The sequence below is a fragment of the Caloenas nicobarica genome, chromosome 2, assembly GCF_036013445.1.
Source record: "Caloenas nicobarica isolate bCalNic1 chromosome 2, bCalNic1.hap1, whole genome shotgun sequence".
Lineage (NCBI taxonomy): Eukaryota > Metazoa > Chordata > Aves > Columbiformes > Columbidae > Caloenas > Caloenas nicobarica.
The window spans coordinates 148386201-148410672 of record NC_088246.1 but is presented as its reverse complement, the minus strand read 5'-3'; the positions used below and the strand labels follow the sequence as shown (position 1 = coordinate 148410672).

Sequence of the window (24472 nt, the reverse complement as noted above, 5' to 3'; positions counted from 1 at the left end):
GATGATGAAGGGAGTGGAGCATCTCCCTTATGAGGAAAGGCTGAGGGAGCTGGGTCTCTTTAGCTTGGAGAAGAGGAGACTGAGAGGAGACCTCATAAATGTTTATAAATATATAAAGGGTGAGTGTCACGAGGGTGGAGCCAGGCTCTTCTCGGTGATAACCAATGATAGGACAAGGGGTAATGGGTTCAAACTGTAACACAAGAGGTTCCACTTAAATTTGAGGAGAAACTTCTTCTCAGTGATGGTGACAGAACACTGGAACAGGCTGCCCAGAGAGGTTGTGGAGTCTCCTCTGGAGACATTCAAAACCCTCCTGGACACATTCCTGGGTAGCCTCATCTAGGTGTTCCTGCTCCGGCAGGGGGATTGGACTAGATGATCTTTTGCGGTCCCTTCCAATTCCTAACATTCTGTGATTCTGTGTGATTCTGTGTGACTAAGTGAAAATTGTTGGATAACTAGTTTTTATTCAGTGCGGCAAGAGCACTATTGCCAAGAGTCTTGCTAACCGAGTAAGGAGGTCTTCAAACTAGGTTTATCGAGGAAGAGGAGATAAGGGGAAGCATGCACGGGGCAGGGTGATGAGGGATTTGCTTGCACCCTTTTTGAGGAAATGAGATGACCAGAGACACAACTCACATGCCTGTACATGAACAGATGTAGCATGGGAAACATAGGAACTATAAATTCATATAGAATCACAGATCAATGATATCATTAAAATCACAGAGCCATTGTAGAGCAGCTGGTTACCACTAGAGTCCTGGAACAGATGTATACAGACTCGAAGAAAGGTGTGTAGGGAACAAAAAGAGTAAGTAGTGCAGGTTGTCCAAAGGAGGAAGCAGAGGGGACTCTGCTAGAAAATGGATTTGCCTATGCAGCTTTTCAAAGATATTTTTGTGACTGTCTATGTAATGTATTACTGTGTTCATTTGCAAATTTCATAATCAAATTATTATACTGCAGACTTTAAAACCGAGCTTAACTTTTTAAGGGGCTTTCCATTTCAGCCTGTATAGTTACCTTTCTGCTGTATGTCTGTAGCACAGTCAATGAAGAAACTTAATAAGATAAATATTCTAAGTTGTTTTTTTATGAAAGCAGTATGAGATGTGCAAAAAATTGCAAAGCTGGAGTGTATATAAGAGCATTGAATTAAACACTGGCCAAGTGTGACATTGGAAATTTGTGAAAGTTGCTGATAGATAAACCAGCAAATTCAAGCTTGTGGAAAATTAGGTTAAAAATGCTCTGTGAAGCTGCTTCTCAATACTGTGCTCTGTAAAAACAGTCTGAGTGTACAAAGCGTACACTGAGTGTATAGACCTAAAAAGGGGAAAAGACTAAGTATAAAATGCTTGTGTAGTAATAATAATATCTAAGTCAATATAATTCTGACCTTCATCCCCCAAAATCAGGAAATAATTGTATATGATTGTTATAGAAGTATTTTAAAATATTGATAATGAGCACCTTTGAAAACATAAAAACTTCCCTAAACAGTGATCAATGGGGCTGCTATCTAGGTGAGATTTCTTATTTGCTTATTCTTTCTTTAGAGCTAACCTCTGACAAACTTCCAGAAGTAACAAAAAGAGACAAGGTCCTTGGAAAGAAACTACCTCCTGATTCAGAAATTTGTGTAGAACTAAGTTAAACCTAAGATAGTGTGCTGCCTTTTCAATAGATAATAATGTTTGCTTTCTCATACCAAGTTGCTACCTAGAGGAAATAATCACATTTTCTTTATCCTTTTTTTCTTAAGAAATGAAGGTAATTGATTAAAGACCTTATTTAGAAAACTGGTAGAATTTTATAACAAAACTGGTTTTTTTCTTTTTTTTTTTTTCCCCCCGTCAGAATGGAGTTTATAGCTAATGGGTTGTTGTTTTGAAAAAACATCAAAAAATATCTGCATAATTAATTCCCATTTTCATCCTACTTTATTGCATCAAATAATCATGAGCTGTTTTAAAGGACATAAAAAGCAATACCTTTAGTTTAGAAACATCTGAAAATACTTAGAATTATGCTTCACTTTCCACATAATTATTTTAGGTATGTAAGTTAATTTATTTTTAATGTATGTTAAATATGATATGGGGTGATAGAGTAGAGAATGACATTTTTCAGGTCCTTCTTTTCTTCAGTTGACCTGATATCAGATACCAATATTTAAGGCAGAAGTTGAACCTCAAATAAAATTCTATGTATGGTTAGATTCTGTGCAGACATGCATATGTGCATGTTTTTCCTATGCAGAAACAGGTAAAGTAGTTTTTCACTTCAGTAATGGAATCGGTTGTTAGTGTTATGTGTTTTCCTATATTATTATTTTTTTTTTTTTAAGAGCACTGGAGTTTCTCAAATAATTGTTTTCTCTCTAATATACAGATCTTCTGTGATCTTCAGATGAAAGGTAGCTATTGATATGTATATTTAAAGGCAATAATCAATATGACTGTAAAATGCTTAAATGTGGGTGATAGAGTTCTGATTCCTTTAGATTGCTCAGCTAATTTGTCTGAAATAGGGCTATCTAAAATTTGAAAGAGCAGACAACAGTGTGTCTGGGGTTGTACTTGAACTACACTGTGAAGAGCATGCTATGAATTTCTTAGAGTTTGTGTAGCTAAGATAAAAGGATAAAGGGATTACTGCAGATCTCCACCTTTCATGATGTGTATCTTCAAAAGTGGCTCAACTTGCTCAGAACTTCTGTTGTAAATATCATTGTTTAAACTTGGAAGGTTGCTATAGTATTTTTTTTTTCACTCACATTATTTTCAATAATAGATAACAGATGTCTATTACTCTGTGATGAGTTGAGCTATGCACTTGAGTTTAACTGTTTGATATGCTATAAATATCTAGATAGATAAGATGGCGTGATACACTGTGCACCAGATTAAAGCTTCATTTACCATGCAACCTAATTGAATTCTCATTGAAATCCATGAATTTGCATGGTCTATAAATCACTGATAACATTGCCTGTCTTTGATCATCTATCTTCTTGAAAATTACACTTCAATATTTATGTAATATTATTATGAATATCAATGAAACATACAAGAATAAGCAGAAAATTAAATTTAAATAAGACTAACTAGAGAAATAGATTTTCAAAATTTATTCTGAAAAAAGAATGGTGAGCAGCAAACCAGGAATACGGTTATGAAATAAAATACAAAATGTTACGAAATTAATTTTCACCAGAAGTTATCTAAATGTATACTCATTTCACATGAATTTTTATGGACACTTAGCCCTAATTAAAAAAAAAAAGCTGCATATAACTATGTATGTAAATAAAAACCCACCTATGTCCACAAAAAGAAAAACAAAAACAAAACCAACAAATCCTCAGAGCCTTTGTACTCTTACAATCATCACTCACGTCATAATATCAGTGATAGTTCCTCTGCATAAGAGCCCTTATGCATATTCAAATATAGATCTTCATATGAATTCATAATACCTCGAAAAGCTTTTCTAAGCTTTTCTAAGCCAAGTCCTCACTTGCATATCACTTTGAAAAATCTTCCTCTTTCAGCATATGGTTAAGATCAGAGGAGTCTGTTTGGAAAAATGACATCCTGTCACTATGCGTATTTTTTGCATTTATGCCTTCACATCGCATTCGCAAGTTTGTAGGTCAGATAAATTTTCCCAGTACATGACAAAATAAATTTGAAAATATTGCTTGGGAATTTTAAAAGTAGATTATTTTTTTTAATGTCATCAGTGTTCATTATGTATTTGTAATTGCATAATGCCAGATTCTATCAAGTCTTAAATGAAGTATTGTCCTCTCACCATTTCTGTGAATAATTTTTTCTCCTTATTTGGTAGCTGGAAATTAAAAGAAGAGGAACAGATACACGATTCTTTCAAGGCATTTAGGTGCTGACCTGCTTTTTACATATTAAAGGTCTTTTCCAACCAAAACAATTCTGATTCTATGATTCTATTACATTTTTATTGCAGTGATTGCAGCGTTAGTCACTTAAGTATCTTTGAGGACATCTACTCAAGTGGTTTGACAAAGGTAACTCAGAAAGTTGTAGAAAGGCAAAAAGAGATTCTCAGGGCTCTGTGCAGAAATCACTGCAAAGATTAACTTTTTTCTCTTTCTACCTTGTTCACATACCACTATTTGACTTGCACATTGATGAAAATGGGCCACTGTTAGTCTTCATAAATGTTCTCTTACCAGTTATTCTTCTGTTTGCAATGTTTCATAGCTGACATCTAAGCAATTATGCTGTTTCAGTGTGATAGAAATACAGATCGCACAGAATAAATTATTACATTTTCTTTTGTTTCTCAGGGTCTTATGCACTATGAAATCGATGGTAGAACTGCTGTCAACTTCAGTGTTTGTCACTTTACTTGAAGACCAGTTCTTTTTTCCAGTGGCTTCACAACTTAAGGCACCAAACATTTTCATATGGATTAATGTTTGTTAGCTTTCTCTCAGATGTGAGGATCTGACTGCAAGACTGGAACCAAATAAATCACAAGCAAATGATACTGTAGGTGGAGGAACATCGGAACACAGCACAGTAATTCTGTTATTTTTTGGGCCAATGCTTGCACTACAGAGGCTAAGATGATACCTGGTGTGCTCTTGGTTACACTTACAACATTTAAATGTAGTTAGCATTAGTTTAATTTGTAGCAAATTTGTTACATGAATCAGATGCAAACAAACCAACCAACCAACCAAACAAAACTAAAAACCAAAAAACCTGATGGTATGGCTGGGCCATTTTGCTGATGGTACCAAATTACATTTTGGAAAAAATCTCTAAACAGATGTGACTCAGAATTAGCAGACTTGCTCATTGACACAGCTTGTGTTTTTAAACAAATACTCTATTCTTTTAAGTATTGATAGGGTATAGCAACATTTTTAGTGAACAGGTTTTTATATTGCTGTGAACTAGGATAGGTTTCTCTATAATTCATTTGTGAAAGCAAAACGAGTTCTTTAGTAGGATAGTTTTCAAAAGCACTTATATTTTTGAGAAAACTATTCCAAAGTCTTTAGTCTTGCATGATACTCCTAGTTCTGTGCTTTTGACTTGTTACATGAACTGAAAAGCTATTTCACATACTACAATTTGTCTTTCCAGTTTGCATAAGCTTCAGTAATTTAGCTATGAAAATTTGCCTCTCAGAACTTTTTTCAAATCAGTTTTGATAAAACACATTTCAATCAATATTTAAAAATCAATATAAAGATCCTTCAAAATCATTGAGCCAGTATGTTACTCACTGTTTTAATGGACATTTTGCATCTATGAACCAACAGCTAAAAATTATTCTCCTGATAGTCCTTAATGCATGAAAACAAAACTTTGTTACCATTTTATATTTTTTATTCCTTTCACAGTAAAGGACCCAAGCCTGTGATGTGATGAGGTTCCTCAGTTTTGTTGTATTTAGAGGATGCTAAATACACTGACTAATTAGTAAGATTAAACCAAAGATATGTTCTTGCTTTATTTTTTCCATCCAGTCATAGAATAATTTACCAGAATATTCAAGACACAAAACATGGTATTTTAAACTCCTAAACTACTGTAATTAAGAAGTTTCTTACAATCATTAACATTTTTCTTTCCATGAGAAGTTAGTCACTGTGTGTGCCAGAATTCTTTAAAGCTTTTGTTCTGTGATGCTATGCTAATTTTTTTTCTTATCTTTGTCATTAATCTTTCAGCAATATTGACTGTTTTTCAGGCTCTAGGGCAAGTTTTATTCATGTTAGCACTCTAATTAAACAGAAACAAGAATTGCTTTTCAGTTAGGCTTCAAACATTTGGATAATAATTTGAATAAGTAATATAATACAGTATTTCTATCTGATAACATGGTAGTTCTGTATAAATTCTTTGGAAGGTATTTCCATTTCTGAAAGTAATAGCACTACATTCACAATCAATTATATTAGCTCACAGAAAAAAAAATGGCATGAGAGCCTCAAAACCAATTTTTGAGTTATTTGGCACATATGCACCATTAAGATAGAAGATATACAACATCAGTCATGTTCTCTTACCCTACCAAATGAAATTTGTGAATATCTGAGAACTGTTTTTTCATAGAACTAGTTCTGTTGGTGTTCAAACTGATTTTGTAAATCTCAGATATTTACCTAGCTTATTCAGCATAGGTCGTATGTTAGAATATAGTCTCTGACCAGGTTCTTTCAGATGTGGAGGGTGTAATGTTTAATATCAAATTTACTTATTTAAAGACAGCTGAAGTTACACAGGACCTATGCTTTAGTAGAGTGATACAAAATAGATTGCATAACAACACAAATGTAGATTACACTTGCATTTGCAACATACAGTTTTATCACATTACGAACATGATTGCCTTTGTAGGTATCTATAATGTGCTCACCATCACAACACTGGGCATCCCCAATCACTGGAATGAATGCATAGGTTGAAATCAGGTCAAGGCTGTTGCTCTCTTTGATATTTGTTAATTGCCTAGTTTTTATACTCTATGTTGGACTAAGCTCCCATGCTGGTCTGGCTAACTCAGAGAGACATTCACACTCCTAATAAACTCAGGGAGAAACATGTCCACCACCAGTTCATCCACTCAGCTGTTGATAAGTGGTTTTACAAAACAAAGGCAACCCTCTGGTTGAGATAAAAGTCAGATTCTTTGCAACAGCTGTGCTCAGTCACACCCTGCATTATTTCCTAAACTTTATGGGCACATCACCCTTGCTCATCTCTGAGCCTTCTTCCATTTTAGGGGTTTATTGGTGTATTCACAACAAATAAATAATTCTTTGTGATAACTGGTCAAATAATTTCACGATTATTCACATATCATGAAAAATGTATTCCTATGGCCATATTCGGAATACTTGTTCTCTTAAAACTAAAACCTGTTAAAATGACTTTGATGTAGACATCTTAATTGTGAAAGTGTCTTGCATCTGACCACCCGTGAATAACTTTGGTTTGAAAATTGACCAGCTGTTTGAAAATTGGAAAAATTATTGGACACTAAACTTAAACATCACTAGATATTCACTAAAATATAATATGATAATACAATTAGCATAAGATGGGTAGGATTCTTATGCCTCTCTTCTCAGTATGATGTGACTGCTGCACATCATGTGTCAAACTGTATATAATAAGAATTAAACTCACCTTGCTTTATGAAAATGAAATTTTTGCATGCTATTGTAAAGTGAGTGAAACAATGCTAATCAAAATAATAGATAGCAGATTGTGAAAACATATACTGGCATTAGTATAATAATTTTTAAATAATTGAAATCTGAAGCAATTACTTTTTAACACTTTAACTTTGTAGCAGTTTTCCAAGTCTACCATGTTAAAAAACCTTAAGCAATTGTTCACTTAAAAGGCAATAAACTTCTAGTCTCAACAAGAAAACATACATTTCTAAGGGGTGATTTTAATGACATTTATAATTCTTTTTTAACAGCTGAGGATGCATGTGGAGGAACTATGAGAGGATCCAGTGGTATCATCTCAAGCCCCAGCTTTCCTAATGAATATCAAAATAATGCGGATTGCACATGGACAATTGTGGCAGAGCCTGGGGATACTATCTCACTCATATTTACAGATTTTCAAATGGAAGAAAAATATGATTATTTGGAAGTAGAGGGTTCTGAACCACCTACAATATGGTAAGTCAACTGTTGCAGTTTTAATGTGGTAAAAAATTATGATTAGATGTGGAAGAATAACTTTTCCTTCCTGTCAATAGATAGTCTTGCTGAAAACAAAAATAGTAATGATTGTTACTATGGCATAAAAGTTTACATTCTAATTGCAGTTGTAAAATAATTTCCAAATATATTCCATTGAAATGTAACATTGATATAATGTTGAGATGAAAGGCATTATAGGCTCATTCACCTCATTGATCTGTAGATCTAACCATTCTAACGATTATTATATTAAAAATGTATATATTTAGAAATAGAATGGAGTGGACTGTTGTACTGGTCCCTTGGTGGAACCTTCAGGGAGTTTCATAATGTCAGAACGTGAATGGCATGGAGGCCTTTAAGCACAGAGCTGGGAGAAGTAGCGTTGCTCACACTTGGTGGTCACAGATTCTCTCTGGAGGAGTTTCTGTACAGAGAACTAGATACATGATGTCACTATATAAAGTGCTGGGAGTACGGCTGATATTACATTCATCTAGAAACTTCCATCCTGATACGTGAGATACAACACCCTGAGCTGAGTAGCTACAGCACTTTTTTTGGTTTGGATTTTATTCTAAATATGCTGCCTTTAGAGAAGATTTCTGTTTGTTAGTTGGTGTAGCAGTAGTAATAATATTTTTCCTAGTCTGACTTCTGCAATTCTTGATCTCAGTGTATACACATTGTGCAAAACACATTGTGTAGAAGAAATAAAATAGTAAACAACTTCTTTTGAGATCAGGTTCAGTCAAGTAGAAAAAATAAAAGATACTCAAGAAATATGTGAATATGATGAATTCTTGTGTTTGTTATATTGATTTAAATATACTATTAATTCACAAAAAAGAGGACGTATATGAATCCATAAATACCAGTGATACTCTCTAGTAAAGTCTTCAGTTTTTAACTGGTTCATAAAGTATTATGAGGATTCTGCACAACAAACAGAGGCATTTAGACAGCAGGTGATACAACACATGAATGGCTAGCCATTAAACTCATTAGAGTCTTGTTTTCTTATTATCAGTACAACAAAACCCTAAAAATAGCATAGAACAAATAAAATAAATATTTTTAACATTATAATAGGAAAATATTCCAAATTAGATAACAATATTGTTTTGAAAACAGCAGTCTCAGATTCTACAAGTGATTCCCATAAGTAATATTCTGTACTGCTTCAGGGTATAGTAGAAGCCTATACACTGTCAGCTTTAGCAAACAGTCTTTTATAATGTGAGTTAATACATACTGCCACCTACGTAGTTAATTACCTGTATTAGAATATTACTTAATTGCAACTGAGTTTCTCAAGCTGTTAAACTTAAATCTTCTGAACTAGCTGTCAGCTAAAATAATTTTTAAACAATAATTTATAATAATTATTAGTGAGGTAACAGCAATGACATACAGACATTATGGATCACTTGAATAGCTAAATGTGCATTCTTTTACTCTTGAATGTGTTTTATGTATTCAGTCATGAGTTTCAAACAATTATTTATTCATTTTTTTCCTGCAAAAGGCTTTGGCTATATTTAAATGATAAAATTTCTTTATCTTTGGAAATTCTCTTATTTTCTGTTTACAAAACATAAAATATTGCAATGCTAATTTAATAATTGCTCATGTAGAGAAGCAGATTGAGAGCATACTATTTTTTTAGCTTGTCATTTATATTCCCTAAATTAGACTGATGTATTCAATGATGCAAAAGTATCCTCCCAATATGTTAGGAAAAATAGATTTGGAAAGCTTAATTAACAACAATTTTTTAATTAGATTGACAGTGGTAATATATTACATCCTCTTAGAATATAGCTTGAGGTTTAGTTCAAGATATCTTAGTTCATAAACGCTACATAGAAATATACTTCTAAAGCTAAAACCAGGCTCTTGATCTTTCATTCTGGAAAACAAATAATGTATGGTTTGTAAGACTACCGAATACATATTAGTTGATAGCAAGTAGTATTATAAAATAATTTCTTACAGATTTTGTTGCTTGATGTGACTATTATACCTATTGATTTGAAAAAAAACAACCAAACAAAAAAACCCAACAAACCTCTAACTTTTATTCTTCTGCACATTTGCTGTGTAACAAAATTCCCCTGCTTTTCGATTCTAAGTAAAACAATGAGCTAAAATATACATCAATAGATATTCTGGGGTTATCCATGAGACAGGGCTTGGAATTATCCATGAAGTGCTAACTTTCCATAGCCTTCCACTCTGACATTATAATATTTTAGTTATGCCAAGTATTTTGTTTAAGAAAATCTTGATAGGCCATTTTCTTTTAAGGAGTGGGAGAAAGTTGCATAGATGCTCTTCAGGGTTTTCGTTGGCTGATATCAAGGGCTGATTCTGACATCTGACAACTTGAATTGAATTAAGGGTTTTTTTTCATTTTGGAAGTAAAACTGAGAGAAAATATTTAATTTGAGGAAACTATTTCCCCTCTTTTTTATCAACAAAACAAAAAAACTGAAAAGAAATGAGATCTAGTGAAATGTTCATTTTTACCTACGTGGAAAGCTAGGATCTGAGAAATTCATTGATGAAAGAAGTAGTGATGTCATTGTGGGATAATTTATTCAGTATATGAAGTTCAGAGCTTGCCTGTAGGATACTTTGGTTGGAAAGATTCAGTCTCTTATTTTGCTGTTGGTCACGTTTCATGAGATACTTAGCAATCATTGAGCAGAAAACTAGAATGATTCTCTAGGCTTCTTTGACATGGGTGGCCCGGATTCCATCATGTACTCTGTCTGAATTGTTAAGACGATTGTAAAGATTCCCTTTAAATTGTATAGAAAAAGTGGTAGAACCTCCTTCCCAGAATACTCTATGAAAGATGTGTTTAGAGCAATCTCCTGATAAGAGTAGGTGAAGATGGAAAATGTATTTCACACTGTCCTAGGCAAAGACATTAAATCTGCATCTTCTATTGCTGATTACCAACTCAATTCAGCTGTTGTTGAAAAATAAGTTGACAATTTCTCCTCCTACATGTTTGGAGAGCTTGGTTATTACAAAAAAAAAGTCAACTAACTGAACTTGAAATTATGATTAGTTTTGAATTAACCAATATATTTTTTGTGGAAAAGTGGTAGAAAATAATGGTTGTCATAAAGTATGTGTGTAGAACTCTCAATTCAGAGAACTGCTGTAGTCTGAGTAAGGATCACAATTTCTTTTCAAAGTACACATAATTATGTCAATTTTTTATTATTTATTAACATGAAGGTGTGCATTAATGTGAAGGTGCTTGGGAGTGTAGCAGTATCTCTAATGTTGTAGGGAAAATGTACTTCAATTCTACCATGACACCAAACAACAACAACAAAAACACCAATACAAAACCAACCAACCAAAAAATACAACAAAAAGAACCCCAAACCAATAAAGTATTCAGCTCTGTTCTCTCTGGGTGAGAGTGTACTCCTAAGAAGAGCTTTGTGTAGTGTTCTAACATTTGACCTACCACTGGCATGTTCATCCAAAATAGTAGGACACCTAGGTAATCTGTTATTGAAGATAAATTTGAAATACTATATAATTAATCCTTGTAAGGTAAAATAACTCATCTCACTTCACTCTTACTAGTAGTGTATTCTTGGGTATTTCAAAATGTTTTCATATTTAATTTTCCTAAAGAGTAAAGGATGCTCAGAAGTTTTCATAGTAAATTGAAGTATTGTGTTGTCTAGGCCATCACTCTGTTTCTTATTTTAGGCAAAATATATTTTTTATATATACACTATAAAATGATATATACTGAATGAAAATTATGTTGGTGAAACCACAACCAATTTATTTCTGTTCTAAAACATATTTAAATATTTAATTGTTTGATATTGCATGATTTATACATCATATCAATTGTGTTAAAATAGACAGCTGTTAGACAACAATGGCTAACAAAATGCATTTCTCTCTTGCAACAGTGATTTTGCTGATTTTTTTCCCAACAGCAACACTCCTTTCATATTAGTTTTAAAAATTCTGTGGAGAATGAAATTGGATCTTGTGAAAAAAGCTTTCCCTTAACTTAGATGCAACAAAAAATCATCCAGTTTAAAAATTTTTGTCTGAGATTCTTAACACTCTCTTGATCCTTATAATAAAATTCTCCAAGATAGCCTGTTAGCTTAAGAGTCTATTGCGTATTGTAAGGATGAGAAAGAATAAGAACAAGAAAATGTGAGTCTTTGTTTGGGTTGCCAAATAAGAATTTATTCCAAGTAACTAGTTATTTTTTTCTAGTCAGTTTGGGTCTATCCTTGACCTAGAAACATTCCTGATGAACTTTTCAGTGGATATGATGTGTTTCTATAATTTTTTTATTGTGAACTTTATTAGTTTACTTTTCTGCATAGCACTGCTAAGGGCAATTTTGAAGCCATTTCTCTTTTTTTAAAAAAAAAAAAAGTTTACGATTTATGACAACTGAAAGCTAAAATAAAATAGAAATAGAAGGCCCTTCCATGGTACCCTTTTCTAGTGATTTTTTCTGTGTTCCTTTCTTAGGTTGTAATTCGAAGTGTAGTGCACAAACATGTTTCAAACATGACTACTGCTGAAAGCAGGCTCAGATCTGAGGTGAGACTAGGTCGCTCAGGGCTTTATCCAGGCTAGTCTTGAAAGCCTCCAAAGATCGAGACTGCATAACCTGTGTGGACAACCTTCTTTAATGCCTGACTGTCCTCGCAGAGGAAAAAGCTTTTCCTTTTTTCCCATATTTGGAAATCATTATTCAGGGTCACATACATTCATCTCAACAGAGACAGGATGATATTGCTTTATTTCCCAAAGTCTTACAAACATTCAGAAACAAATCAAAAAATAATTCTCATGAATCCTTATATGGTAGATGAGTACTCAAGTTTTTCCACCGTCCCTCTTGGGTGAAGATGTACTGACTACCGTGTTTATGCTTCCATGGCCTCCTTTCACCCTCTTCAGATGGAGCAGCCCAGAGTGCTTCCAATATTGCTTATTTGTAACTTTGTGTTGAAGAAAACAGAAAAATAATAGCCTAGACCTAGGGCATTTTATTAATGAATATCTAAAAGGAATTATCAGTAATAAAAACAAACAAATGCAAAAAAATCTGGAGTCTCTGACTCAACAGTTTCTGAAAAAACACAGATAGGAAGATGACTTGATAATTTAAGAGGAAACACTTTCACTGTGCTTACTCCAGCAGAATACTGCACTTGTTTTGATGTAGTCATTTACTATTGTCTCAGGATGGCAATTGCTGGAGTAGTGAGGGAGACTGATTGCTTTTGTCTTGACTAAAATATAAGTGACTGAAGTGGCAAATCTTGCAAGTACGACTGCAACAGCTGTATTTTATGTTGCATGAGTTGTCTGGTGGGGGAAAGGGTATTACACATAAAGCAGAGGTTAACAAAAATCTCAAAACAAGGTTGGGAAAAAAAGCCCACAACCAATCCACAAACATCCCAAAACCAAAACATATAATTGTTCCAAGTGTCATTGCAGAGTAACTTAAGCTTTGCACTTCTTTGTCATGTGCTCCGAGTCTCTCCATGATCTCTGTTTACTTTATTCAGCAAAGTAAGGGACAGGCTGTCGGAGAACAGTAATTCCTGCAGAGATAATCTCTTGTTTCTAGATTCTGGATGAAAATCCTTAGTATGTTTTCTACATTGGGTAAGCTACATGAATTCATAATTCTGTCATTTATGTCTCAGGCCATAACAGCTAAAATTATAATATTTTGAATACATGAATGAAACCCTTTGAGTTAATAAACAAATCCAGACAACAGGAAAAAAACATTCCTTATATGGGGCGTACAGACTACTCAGAACTTCAGATACTGCTTTTTCTGTTTGTCACTGTCCATCTGATTTGTCTGTCAAAATTACTTTAAGTGATCTAGGTTGCAAATTCACTTGTAAAATGAACCAGTAGCTAAAAAAAAATTAAGCATCCTATGAATCTCCAACACCATCCTTCTCTCTAAATTGGAGAGGTATGGATTTGATGGGTGGACCATTCGGTAGATGAGGAACTGTCTGGATGGTCATACCCAGAGAGTAGTGGTCAATGGCTCAATGTCTGGATGGAGACTGGTGACAAGTGGTGTCCCTCAGTGATCTATAGTGGCACCAGTACTGTTTAATGTCTTCATCAATGACATAGGCAGTGGGATTGAGTGCACCCTCACCAGGTTTGTGGATGACACCAAGCTGAGTGGTGCAGTTGACATGGCTGAGACATGGGATGCCATCCAGAAGGAGCTGGACAAACTCAAGAAGTGGGCCCATGCAAAACTCTTGAGGTTCAACAAGGCCAAGTGCAAGGTCCTGCACCTGGGACAGGACAACCCCAGGTATTGATACAGGCTGGAGGATGAAGGGATTGAGAGCAGCCCTGCTGCATTCTGGTGGGTACTTGGGGGTACTGGTGGATGAAAGATTGGACATGAGCCGGCAATGTTCTCTTGCAGCTCAGAAAGCAAATCGTATCTTGGGCTGCATCAAAAGGAGCATGGCCAGCAGGTCCAGGAAGATGATTCTGCCCTTCTGCTCTACTCTGGTGAGACCCTACCTGGAGTACTGCATCCAGCTCTGGAGCCCGCAGTACGGGAAAGGCATGGACCTGTTGGAGAGGGTCCAGAGGAGGTCACAAAAATGATCAGAGGGCTGGAACACCTCTCCTAGGAGGACAGACTGAGAGAGTTTGGGTTGTTCAGCCTGGAGAAGAGATGGTTCTGGGGAGACCTTATTGTAGTCTTTCAGTACTTAAAAGGAGCCTAAAGGAAAGACGAAGGCAGACTTTTTAGCAGGGCCTGCTACTGTAGGACAAGGGGTAATGACTTTAAAGTAAAAGAGGGGAGATTCAGGCTAGACATGAGGAAGACGTTTTTTATGAGGGTGGTAAAATACTGGCCCAGGTTGCCCAGAGAGGTGGTAGATGCCCCATCCCTGGAGACATTCAAGGCCCGGCTGGATGGGGCTCTGAGCAACCTGATATAGTTGAAGATGTTCCTGCTCATTGCAGGGGGGTTGGACTAGATGACAGAAGGTCCTTTCCAACCCAAACTATTCTATGATTCTATGAACTTGCTAAAGCAATTTCTTGATATTAAAGATTGACACAATGTCAAACCAGTGTCAGAGCAATTTTTAGTAACTACATGTCATCCAATATGCAGAGGATTGGTCAGAACCCACAGCTTCCTGGTCATGACACACAAGTCAGTAAAAAAAGAAAATAAATCATTCACGTATGCTTACTGTATGCTTAGTTTTTCCTGTATACAGTAGGTCATGCAAGTGAAAAAAACACCAGAATGCAGCAACCTAGAGCTTTGAAAATGAGCCTTATTTTCAAAACCCCCCACCCTGAACTTGAAAAAGCCTATTCAAATAAGTAGTCAATTTCAAGAAATGTTTTTATCCCGTAAAATTTTGAACTGTTTTTAATGTTAAGAACTTTGCGTGTTTACAAGTGAAATGCAATTAATTTTCAGTATTTTGAAAACCTGAGGATAGATTCATCTGAGTATCTTTTAAAAATTTAAGGATTTGAGAGTTAAATTAAATTTCCCTTTGACCTAATTTCTGAACCATGCTAATATCCCAATACCTTATGTCAGGATAGGGATAATAACATGAGAAACAGTACAGAAAATGGGAAAAGCATGAAAACAGATACGGAGAAGCATCTATAGGGAGAGGAATAAAATACGCTAGAGCTTTTAAATCTTAAAAATAAATATGCAAGAAAGGATTTGAAGGATTCATAAAATTATGAATATTTTATGTCAGGTAAATAAGGAACATTCATTCTTCATTTCTTACACCGAAATAAATAGATATGCTCAATGATTTAACAGGTAGAAGATTTAAAACAAAATGTAGAACTTTTATGTAGCATACATGATTTGTTGTGGAAGTCATTGGCATGTGACATTATAGGTAGAAAAATTATTAATAGGTTGAAATAAGGAGGATAAGGAATTACTGGAGGGAGTCCAGCGGCAGGCTACGAAGATGATTAGGATTCTGGAGCATCTTTCTTACGAGGACTGAGAGAACTGGGTCTGTTCAGTCTGGAGAAGAGAGGCTGAGAGGGGATCTCATCAATGTTTATAAATATCTCAAGGGTAGATGTCAAGCGCATGGGACCAGATTCCTTTCAGTGGTGCCCAATGATAGGATGAGGGGCAATGGGCACAGACTGAAGCATAGGAGCTTCCATCTGAATATAAGGAAAAACTTCTCTACTTTGAGGGTGCCAGAGCACTGGAACAGGCTGCCCAGAGAGGCTGTGGAGTCTCCATCTCTGGAGACATTCAAGACCCACCTGGACACATTCTTGTGCAAGCTACTCCAGGGTAACCTGCTTTAGCAGGTGGGTTGGACTAGATGATCTCCACAGGTCCCTTCCAACCCCAACCATTCTGTCATTCCGTGATTCTGTGAAAAATGGATCAGAAAGTCATAAAAGCAAAATTTATGAAAGGGTATTAAACATAAAGGCCTGGTTGAAGAGCTCCATTCAAGAAGCCTACAGTCCATATAATTCCTGGAAATTGTGATGATGTATGAAGGGATAAAAGTCATTCTGTATAATCACAATTCCTGATACTCCTGGTGAATTATCTCTTACTGCTCATTGTCAGAAATAAAATATTAGTCTCAGTGTGTTTCTGTTCTAACATATCTTAGACACTATCAAGGACACGATGGGTATTACACAGGATATTACAATTCCAGTCATGACAGTAAGAGACTTTTGCATGATTTATATAAATCAAAGAAATGATCATAACTGAGATGTATCAGGAATAATAGTTTTGCATCTATAAAACATTTTGGGGGCTTAAGTTCAGAACTTTTTGGTTGATGTTATAAATATATTTTGCCTTCAATTAAAGCTTGTGATAAGAAAACCTAAAGCTGCCAATTTTGTAATTTTTTTCTGGTTTCATTTTCCATCCAATTAGGAATTCTTATTGGACTTTTTTTCCTTCTACTAAAAAGCTTATTAATGCAGATATGTATATATCTTGATTGAGCGAACTACTAGTCTTCTTTTTTGGCTGAGTAGACTTTTTGGATATTTCTGTGTAAGATCCAATAAATAAATTGTGGGAGCCTTCACATCTCTTGATCAGACTTTTCTGTACTCTAACTTGCAGCATTGGACTGCTGTATTTAAATCAGCAGAAAAAAAATACCTACCATGTTGTACGTATTCTCTGATCCTTGAAGCATATAACACAGGTTTTATTTTTATGTGGGTATATTGCTCTGCTGCACAACTTCTTTTCCCCATTATTTTTTATGTCAGAGGATAAACTCCTACAATCATCTCTGTTTGCTGAGCAAGAAAGTACTGGTCTGCATGTCCAAAGTGAAGTTAACTGTAAAGCGAAGGACTGTTGCAATAAGGCTTAATTTCTGTTTAGTAGCTGACACCATGTCTTTCAAAAAAAAACCCCAAAAAACAAACCAACCAGCCTTGAACTGAATCTTATAACTTTTTAATAAAAATTTCCAATTCTGTATACCTTACAGAATTTGAGATTCAATCCCAAAGTGCAGGCATCTTTGAATATATTTGGAGATTTTTGAGGTGTTTTTTATTTGGTTTTTGTTTGTTTGTTTGTGGAGTTTTTTTGTTTTAGTTTAGTTTAGTTTTGTTTGTTTTTTTCCAGAGAGTAAATTATAATAAAGGGGAATTTCCTTAAAAAGATGGAATTAAGGAAGTGCTACTGTGTTGAGTGCACTTAAAAGCAGAGTTCAGCTCCTGTGGGAGAGAAATGAGAGCCGACTATGACAGCAGCAAAGGCTAACAGTCCTTAGAGTATTATTTATTGGTTTTGATTTACAAATGAATCTGCTGGCAAGACCTTCCACAATCCTGTCAATGGACTTAAACAAACTAGCTGCAAGTTGTGTTTGTACTGAAAATTTTGCTAAACATGAAACTATAGCTTTGCTAAACGTTCTGGAAATGATTTTTATTACTGTAGTCTATGCATTAGGCATTTATAGCCATACACTGGACTGCTGCCATTCCATTTGCTTTTGGCGACTTCTTACACAAAGTCCACAAAACTATGACATAGAGCAGCATACTGTACTCTTCTGTTCTAGAAAGATTTAGTACACAGAAATAAACCTTAAATCCCCAAACTTGTGATTTGAATGATGTGTTGCTATTTAACAGCTAGTGCAACTCAAATTGAATTAAAGCCCGATGTGTTTAGCATTACTATTCCTCTTATCTTTTGCAAGGATTTTTGCTGATGCAGAGAAAAGGTAAAAATGAACCTGGTGGTAGCAATTGCCAGTGGGATCCATAATACTTTGCAACATATCCTGTATTTCTGGTGTCTAATTTTTCTTTGGCTGCATCCTGAAACATGAGACATAGATTCAAGTGTTAGTGGCTCATAATTCATGACAGGAGTATCTGGCATGGTGTTCAGACTGAAAACCAGTTGATGAAAAACAACTGGGTTGTTCAAGGGAATATTTATATGTATTTTCTGTTAAAAAAAGGACTAGGAACAAGCAATCTCAACTGAAGTCTGTGATTAACCCTAAAAGAAATCAGATTTAGGAGTAGAATGCCACTGGCATCTGCCAATGGGAAGAATAATATGGCAGCCAGCTAAAAATTTGGTATTTTTTATGATATTGTATCCAATAGACAAAAAAAATGAGATAGAGGTAGTCTATCAAATATGTTGTATATATATATTTATTTACATTCAATCAAGTAATAAAAAATATTTCTTATTTTAATATATTAATATATCTGGTATTCCAAAAGAAAAAGTAATTCTGTCATTACTGAATGTTAAATTAAAAGAGCAAGGCATTCTTTCTATTCCGAAAAATAATCAGAAACACATAAAGTACTTTACTTGATGAAAAGTTCCCTCAGCCACTCCTCATAAGACTTGTTCTCTAGACCCTTCACCAGCTTCGTTGTCCTTCTTTGAACTCACCTCAGCAAATGACAGGGAAAAGGACAGGGGTCTCTGGGAAGCTGTAATAAAGTCAGTTAACTTTAAACCCTGGAAGGAAATAATGGAGCAAGTGGTGAAAAATTCCTTAATGCAAAACCTAATTCTGTTTACTAAGAGTTTTGGGGTTTTTTTAATTACAGACTAATGGAAAAAAGACTCTAAATATGTGGTGTGCTTAGTTGGGAAAGTGCATACAAAGAATATTTACTGGTTATTCTCTAAGTCAGTTCTCTCCAGTTCTAGGCATGGTAACATTACATATTTTTGCTATATTTTGGATATTGGAATAAGAATTATACATAAATATTTTAATGACCGTGAACTGTGGGGAGTTGCAGGCTCTTTAGAAGCTAGAAGTATACTTCAAAATGATGCTGGTAGATTAAAGTGAACATGCACATGTCATCAATGTAAAATTCATTTCAAGCAAGTACAAAATGCTGTAGACTAAATGAAGAAAAGGTGTAAATATAAAATTAGGAGTAAATACTCAGAGGAATAAAACCCAGTAAATACATCAGGAAAACACAAAAAGTAGTTAGTATTAACAAACATTAGTGAACAGTATGTCCTTGTATGCACTATCCACATAATTGTCTGTGTGTATGTGCATGCTTTTGTGTGTGCAAAAGTAAATTCTTGTTATAGAATTATAGAATTTGCCCTGCATTTATGCAGGCACACAACGTTTGTAAGTTGCAGATAGGATTAATGAATATGCTGAAAAATGTTGAATTCTTAAGTAGCTGGAAAAAAGGTAAACGGAAGTTCAATTGCAAATGAAGATATTTCATATTTCTATATCCTTTAGAACTCCATTAGCAGTTACACAAATCTTTTCATATTTCCTAATCAGGTATTTCCACTCTATCTTGCTGAACAACAACAACAGCAACAAAATAGAAACAATATTATATCATGAGCTGGTGCTGTAGCTCAGTAAGCCTAAGGTTTGTTTGCTGTGTCATGCTGGATGAGTATTAAAGGTTAGGACTAAGTACACTGACAGCTGTAGAACCTAAGATTTCTTTCACCTGCCTGTGCTTCTGTGTAGTCTGCTATGGTTATCTTGCTAGTCATTATAGTCTTATAAATGCAGTCTTTTAAAGGTCAGTCTTCATTTATAACAAGTGAATTAATAATCTTTTTTATCAGTTATTGGATCCAAGTATTTGCAAACTTTCTAACTCAGATATATCATAATAGAGAAGTCTTTCAGAGTACTCAGATAATGTTATGATCATTATCACTAATATCGGTAAAAGGCATGCTCTATAAGAAATTAACAGATACCAGACTATGATACAAGATATTTTAAAGATAATATAGTTTGCCTTTTACTGCATAATTTATATCACTTCCCAGCCAGATGTCATGTACAAAGGTAAAATTATTTTGGTGAAATGGAAGTGAAATTTTGGCACTAATAATTGATATATATGGTAAAGTAAATCAAAATTATTATTCTAGTGAATGTTTACTTACAATCTGCTCCAATCTGGAAAATCTACATCATGAGATGACCTTTTAAATAAGGCACCACATTTTACCAGAGTATAAGTATTTCATTCTGACAATACAAAATATCAGTAAATCTTCTAAACTTTGGTTTTGCTCCCTATCAAAGTTTTTATACATATTAATCAATATATTAAACACTTACATGAATTTTATTCTGAATAAATATATTAATAAACACTTCCTATGTATCCTGTATAGAAGCCAGAATTCTTTAGCAGGCTTAATTTGCTCTCATTTTTTGAGGAGAGAGGGAGACAACAAGCTGAGAATTAAGAACAAGTGATATTTGCTTATATCACAATGAAAATGTAAATTTTAAGACACAAACATTCATTTTAAATATGTATTTTTAAGTGCTGTAAACCGAAGGCTTTAGAATCCACAGTGGTTTATAAATAACACAAACTGAACTAGTAAAATCAATTTGAAATATTCAGAGTTTCTAATCACCTTTTGTTATTTTAAATAGTATTAATTATCCACTATTAAAAATATACCACAACATTTTATAGTAGTCAGGAGAATCATATACATTCTTCTTAGCTCATAATTTCTTTTTTTAATTGTCTTTTTAGACATTTATTGCTCTTTCAATCTTCAGTGTGGCCTCTGTTAGCAGGGAGTGTGATGTCTTCTGTTGGACAAATTAAACTACAAATGTGCAACTCAGAGGCATGGTTCCAGAGCATGGAGATGTTAAATGCGATGACATGGATCACTGGTTCGCAGTCTGATTTACCAGAAACAGCAGGTGGCTAGAATTTAGACCCATGCAGTGGTGTCCCTGAAGTGTGTGCTCATCTCTGAGAGCAGCATTTAGTTTTTGAAGGAAAATAATTACATCAGTTGTGATTCTACATGCACATGTGTATGAAGAACTGACATCAATAAAATAATTTTTGCATGTATACATTCTTCTCCAAATTAAGAAACAAAAATCCCTCTTGTCACATTTCTCATAAGATTTTAAATGTTTTTATAATATTTATTTTAAAAAAACACACTGAAAAATATATGTCCAGAGTATTCTCAGTATCTTAGTATGTATAAGTTTAATAAAAAATAGTATTTCAATAGTATATTTTAGTGAATCCTTTTCAACATGATAACTTGAAAGTCAGTACAGTTTGAATCAGACCCTTGCTTTACACACACATCAGTTCATGTATATCTACAAGGTTCAGGTCAGTGCAGTACCAGTGTAGGCCTAGAACTGAAAGTACTACAGCTGCATCAGTGGGAATCCTTGCTCAGGACAATTATTATATTTTTGCTTCTATATGTATTATTATCTCTGTACATTGTTTCACTCTGAAACACATGAGTGTGTTAGCTCCAGCCAGTTACATGGCACAAAGGACTGTGGTGCCTCTTTCATTCAGTATCTGATAACCACATTGTGTGTTTTCCAGTGGTTCAGAATATACAAGCAGAGGTGTAATATAGCCTGTCCTCTACAATCTTCGCTTAAAAGTGCTAAGTGGTAAAAAACCCAACCAACTTTTCTTTTTTATAATTTTTACTTATAGATACCCACCATTGTTTGCAAAAAATAAGAAAAAAAAATATTTTGAATGTGTTTGTCATTGACTTCCACCGCTGGCTTTTTTTCTGTCTTTTCCAGGTTAGAGAAAGAGATCTTCAGTGGTTTTTACATTCCTTTTCTTTTAAATTTGATACCTTAAGAAAAGTTGGTATATCAATTTTTGACTGCGGCATTTCTTGAAAACTGCATAACCAGAACTAAATGCGTATCTATATTTCCACATACTTCTTCCCTGGTTAGATATCTAACATTTGCTTTAGCCTTTTTTGCTGCAGCATTCACCTATATTAAAGGAAGAAGAAAAGTGCTTAGCTAAGAAAGTCACTTAGGTCGTCCAGCATGATGGCCATATTCTTTCCATTACCTTATTATAGTTACTTCCAAAATATAGAGAGTACCATGTTTTTTTCTGCTGGTGATACTCCCCCTGAAATCTGTCCTAATCAATATAGTAAACTCTATCCTTATAGATAATATTTCTTTTGCTGGGGCCTAATTGACACAATGTTATATTTTGAAATTTACGTGATATGCCATCATTCCAAAAATATGCGAGAAACAGAGATTTAGTGAGCAAGCCCTTTTAGGACCTTCAATTCCAAATAACCTGTATCTGTTGATTTAAATGCTTGTCCTCTATAGATGTTGTTAAACATGTTCCTCCAAGTAGAAAGTACTTCATCATAAGTTTATGTCATAAACAAATCATTCTGCTTCTTTCTAAATAAGAGGGATATATTAATTGAATTAATACATAATCTTACATCATCAGTTATTTTCACTTTTGTATCTCATATTCCTCTGTTTCATGTCTTATTTTATTCTTAATGTAGATTTACACACTCCCTCTAAAAAGAATAAAAAAGAGAATTGTCCAATTCCCTTCTCCCTTTTAGCTCTTATCTAATAGGGCAAAACGTGAGCTGTGCTACCCCTTGTTAGCCACAGATAAATTCAAAGATTTGGTCCTTGGTTTTAAAGACTTTCTGTTGGTTATATCTCTATGGAGTAACAATGATGGAGGTATGTGATATCCACATCTTAATTTTATCATAACAACTTAAAAGTCCTTAATACAAAAGATACAAGAAAGGTTTTGCTATTTGCAGTTGGAGAACATTTGAATATGAATGTTACAGATAGGGTAAGAGAAGTACAATCAAGTACGCTGAACAATAGCAAAGTCATAAAGTTGTTTAAATGAGATAATTTATCATAGAAAAATAGTGAAGTTTTAATGGTTAGAGCAGTTTAATTGGGAGATTTGAATTCTGTTTCTGTCTGGGAGTAGTAGAAGAAGGGAGGGGATAACTGCAGGTCATGTGCTCACCCATGATGTGCAGTCCTGCAGGGGCTGAACACAGGGCTCGGAGGTGAGGACTTAGACAACAGAGTCAAATGGTGGCCTTTGACATGGGATGTGATAAACCATGTCCAGGGTCTCTCCAGGAGCCCAGTCAAAAGGAGATGGCCAAGGACAGAGCTGGGGCAGGCTTAGGCTGAGCTGGTATGAGGTTCCTTGGCCCAAGGGCAGAGGGTCATCAGGGTCCCCAGGCAGGACTAGTCAGGGCCAGGAGGGTGGCCTTAGGGCCCTGGCAGTTTCCAGATTTGTTTCAGGCTTTTGTGGTGGAAAACAACATAAAATCTCTTTATACTTTGCCTTTTTTTTTTTTAATGAATTAAAGGGTAGTACTGTTTATTGACATTTGTCTAGCACTCTGAGATGACAGTTCTATAAAATTATCAAGTAAGAAATTTATTAGCTTATATTGCAGAATATGGGAAGGTCACTACAGATAAATGTAAGCAATTTTAAAATGTAAATGTTTTATGTGATAAATTCAATAGAACTAGAAAACTAGATGTTTGAGATATAGAAGAAAGTTGTTGCACAAAATGTAACTGAGCAAAAATTATTTCACAAAAAATGATGTGGAAACTAACTGAGGTGAATGATTCTGTGAGTAATATGCATGGATTCCTTAACAGCAATTCTATTTAAATTACACAATAAGAGTAGCCTTTTCTGACAGATGTCAGTATCTATCTTGATACATTTTCAGAAGCAGAAAATACAAAATAGGAAGGTGTGAACTCTTAGGAAAAGATCACTTGCAGTTTGAGTCGAGTTGCTTAATTTTTGTCCTCTTCCTTTGTACTGGTGAGTTCTTTAAAGGCATTTCAGGACTTGAACTGTCTTATTATTGCCTTTAAAAAAGATGAAATAACACAACTGACTCAGGCGTAACATGACAGCATTTTTAATTTTTGTTCTCATATTAAGGAACAGCACTTTTAAGATACATTTGCATTTGGCTTTAATATCTAACTATGAGTAACTAGAGTGGCAGATACTCAGGAAAACTTAGAGATTCTAAAAGTACTTTTTCAAATAAGACCCATGGGGTCCCTAATTTTGCCGCAGAGTGGGAGTAATTTGACTTATATTTTAAACTTTATCTCCAGCCAGATTTTCATGCCAATTTTCCTTTATGCTGTACAGAAAATATAATTAGCCTTTTACCATTTTGAATATTGCACACCTATATATGCTTTTGATTTTAACTGCTGTAGTTACATGAAGTACTAAGGATTAGGGATAGAAGTTAAACGAGAATTAGGTGCAGAGGGCAATACT

General features: G+C 34.5%; 1 protein-coding gene across 4 annotated transcripts in view; it reads left to right on the top strand.

Moving 5' to 3' along the window:
- The window catches only part of CSMD3 (CUB and Sushi multiple domains 3), a 647755-nt gene that overhangs the window by 184681 nt on the left and 438602 nt on the right, over window positions 1-24472 (top strand). For all 4 annotated transcript variants that reach the window (XM_065630191.1, XM_065630190.1, XM_065630189.1 and 1 more), the window contains exon 5: window positions 7501-7708. In XM_065630191.1, coding sequence (XP_065486263.1) covers window positions 7501-7708 — 208 coding nt within the window. The remainder of the gene's footprint in view (window positions 1-7500; window positions 7709-24472) is intronic.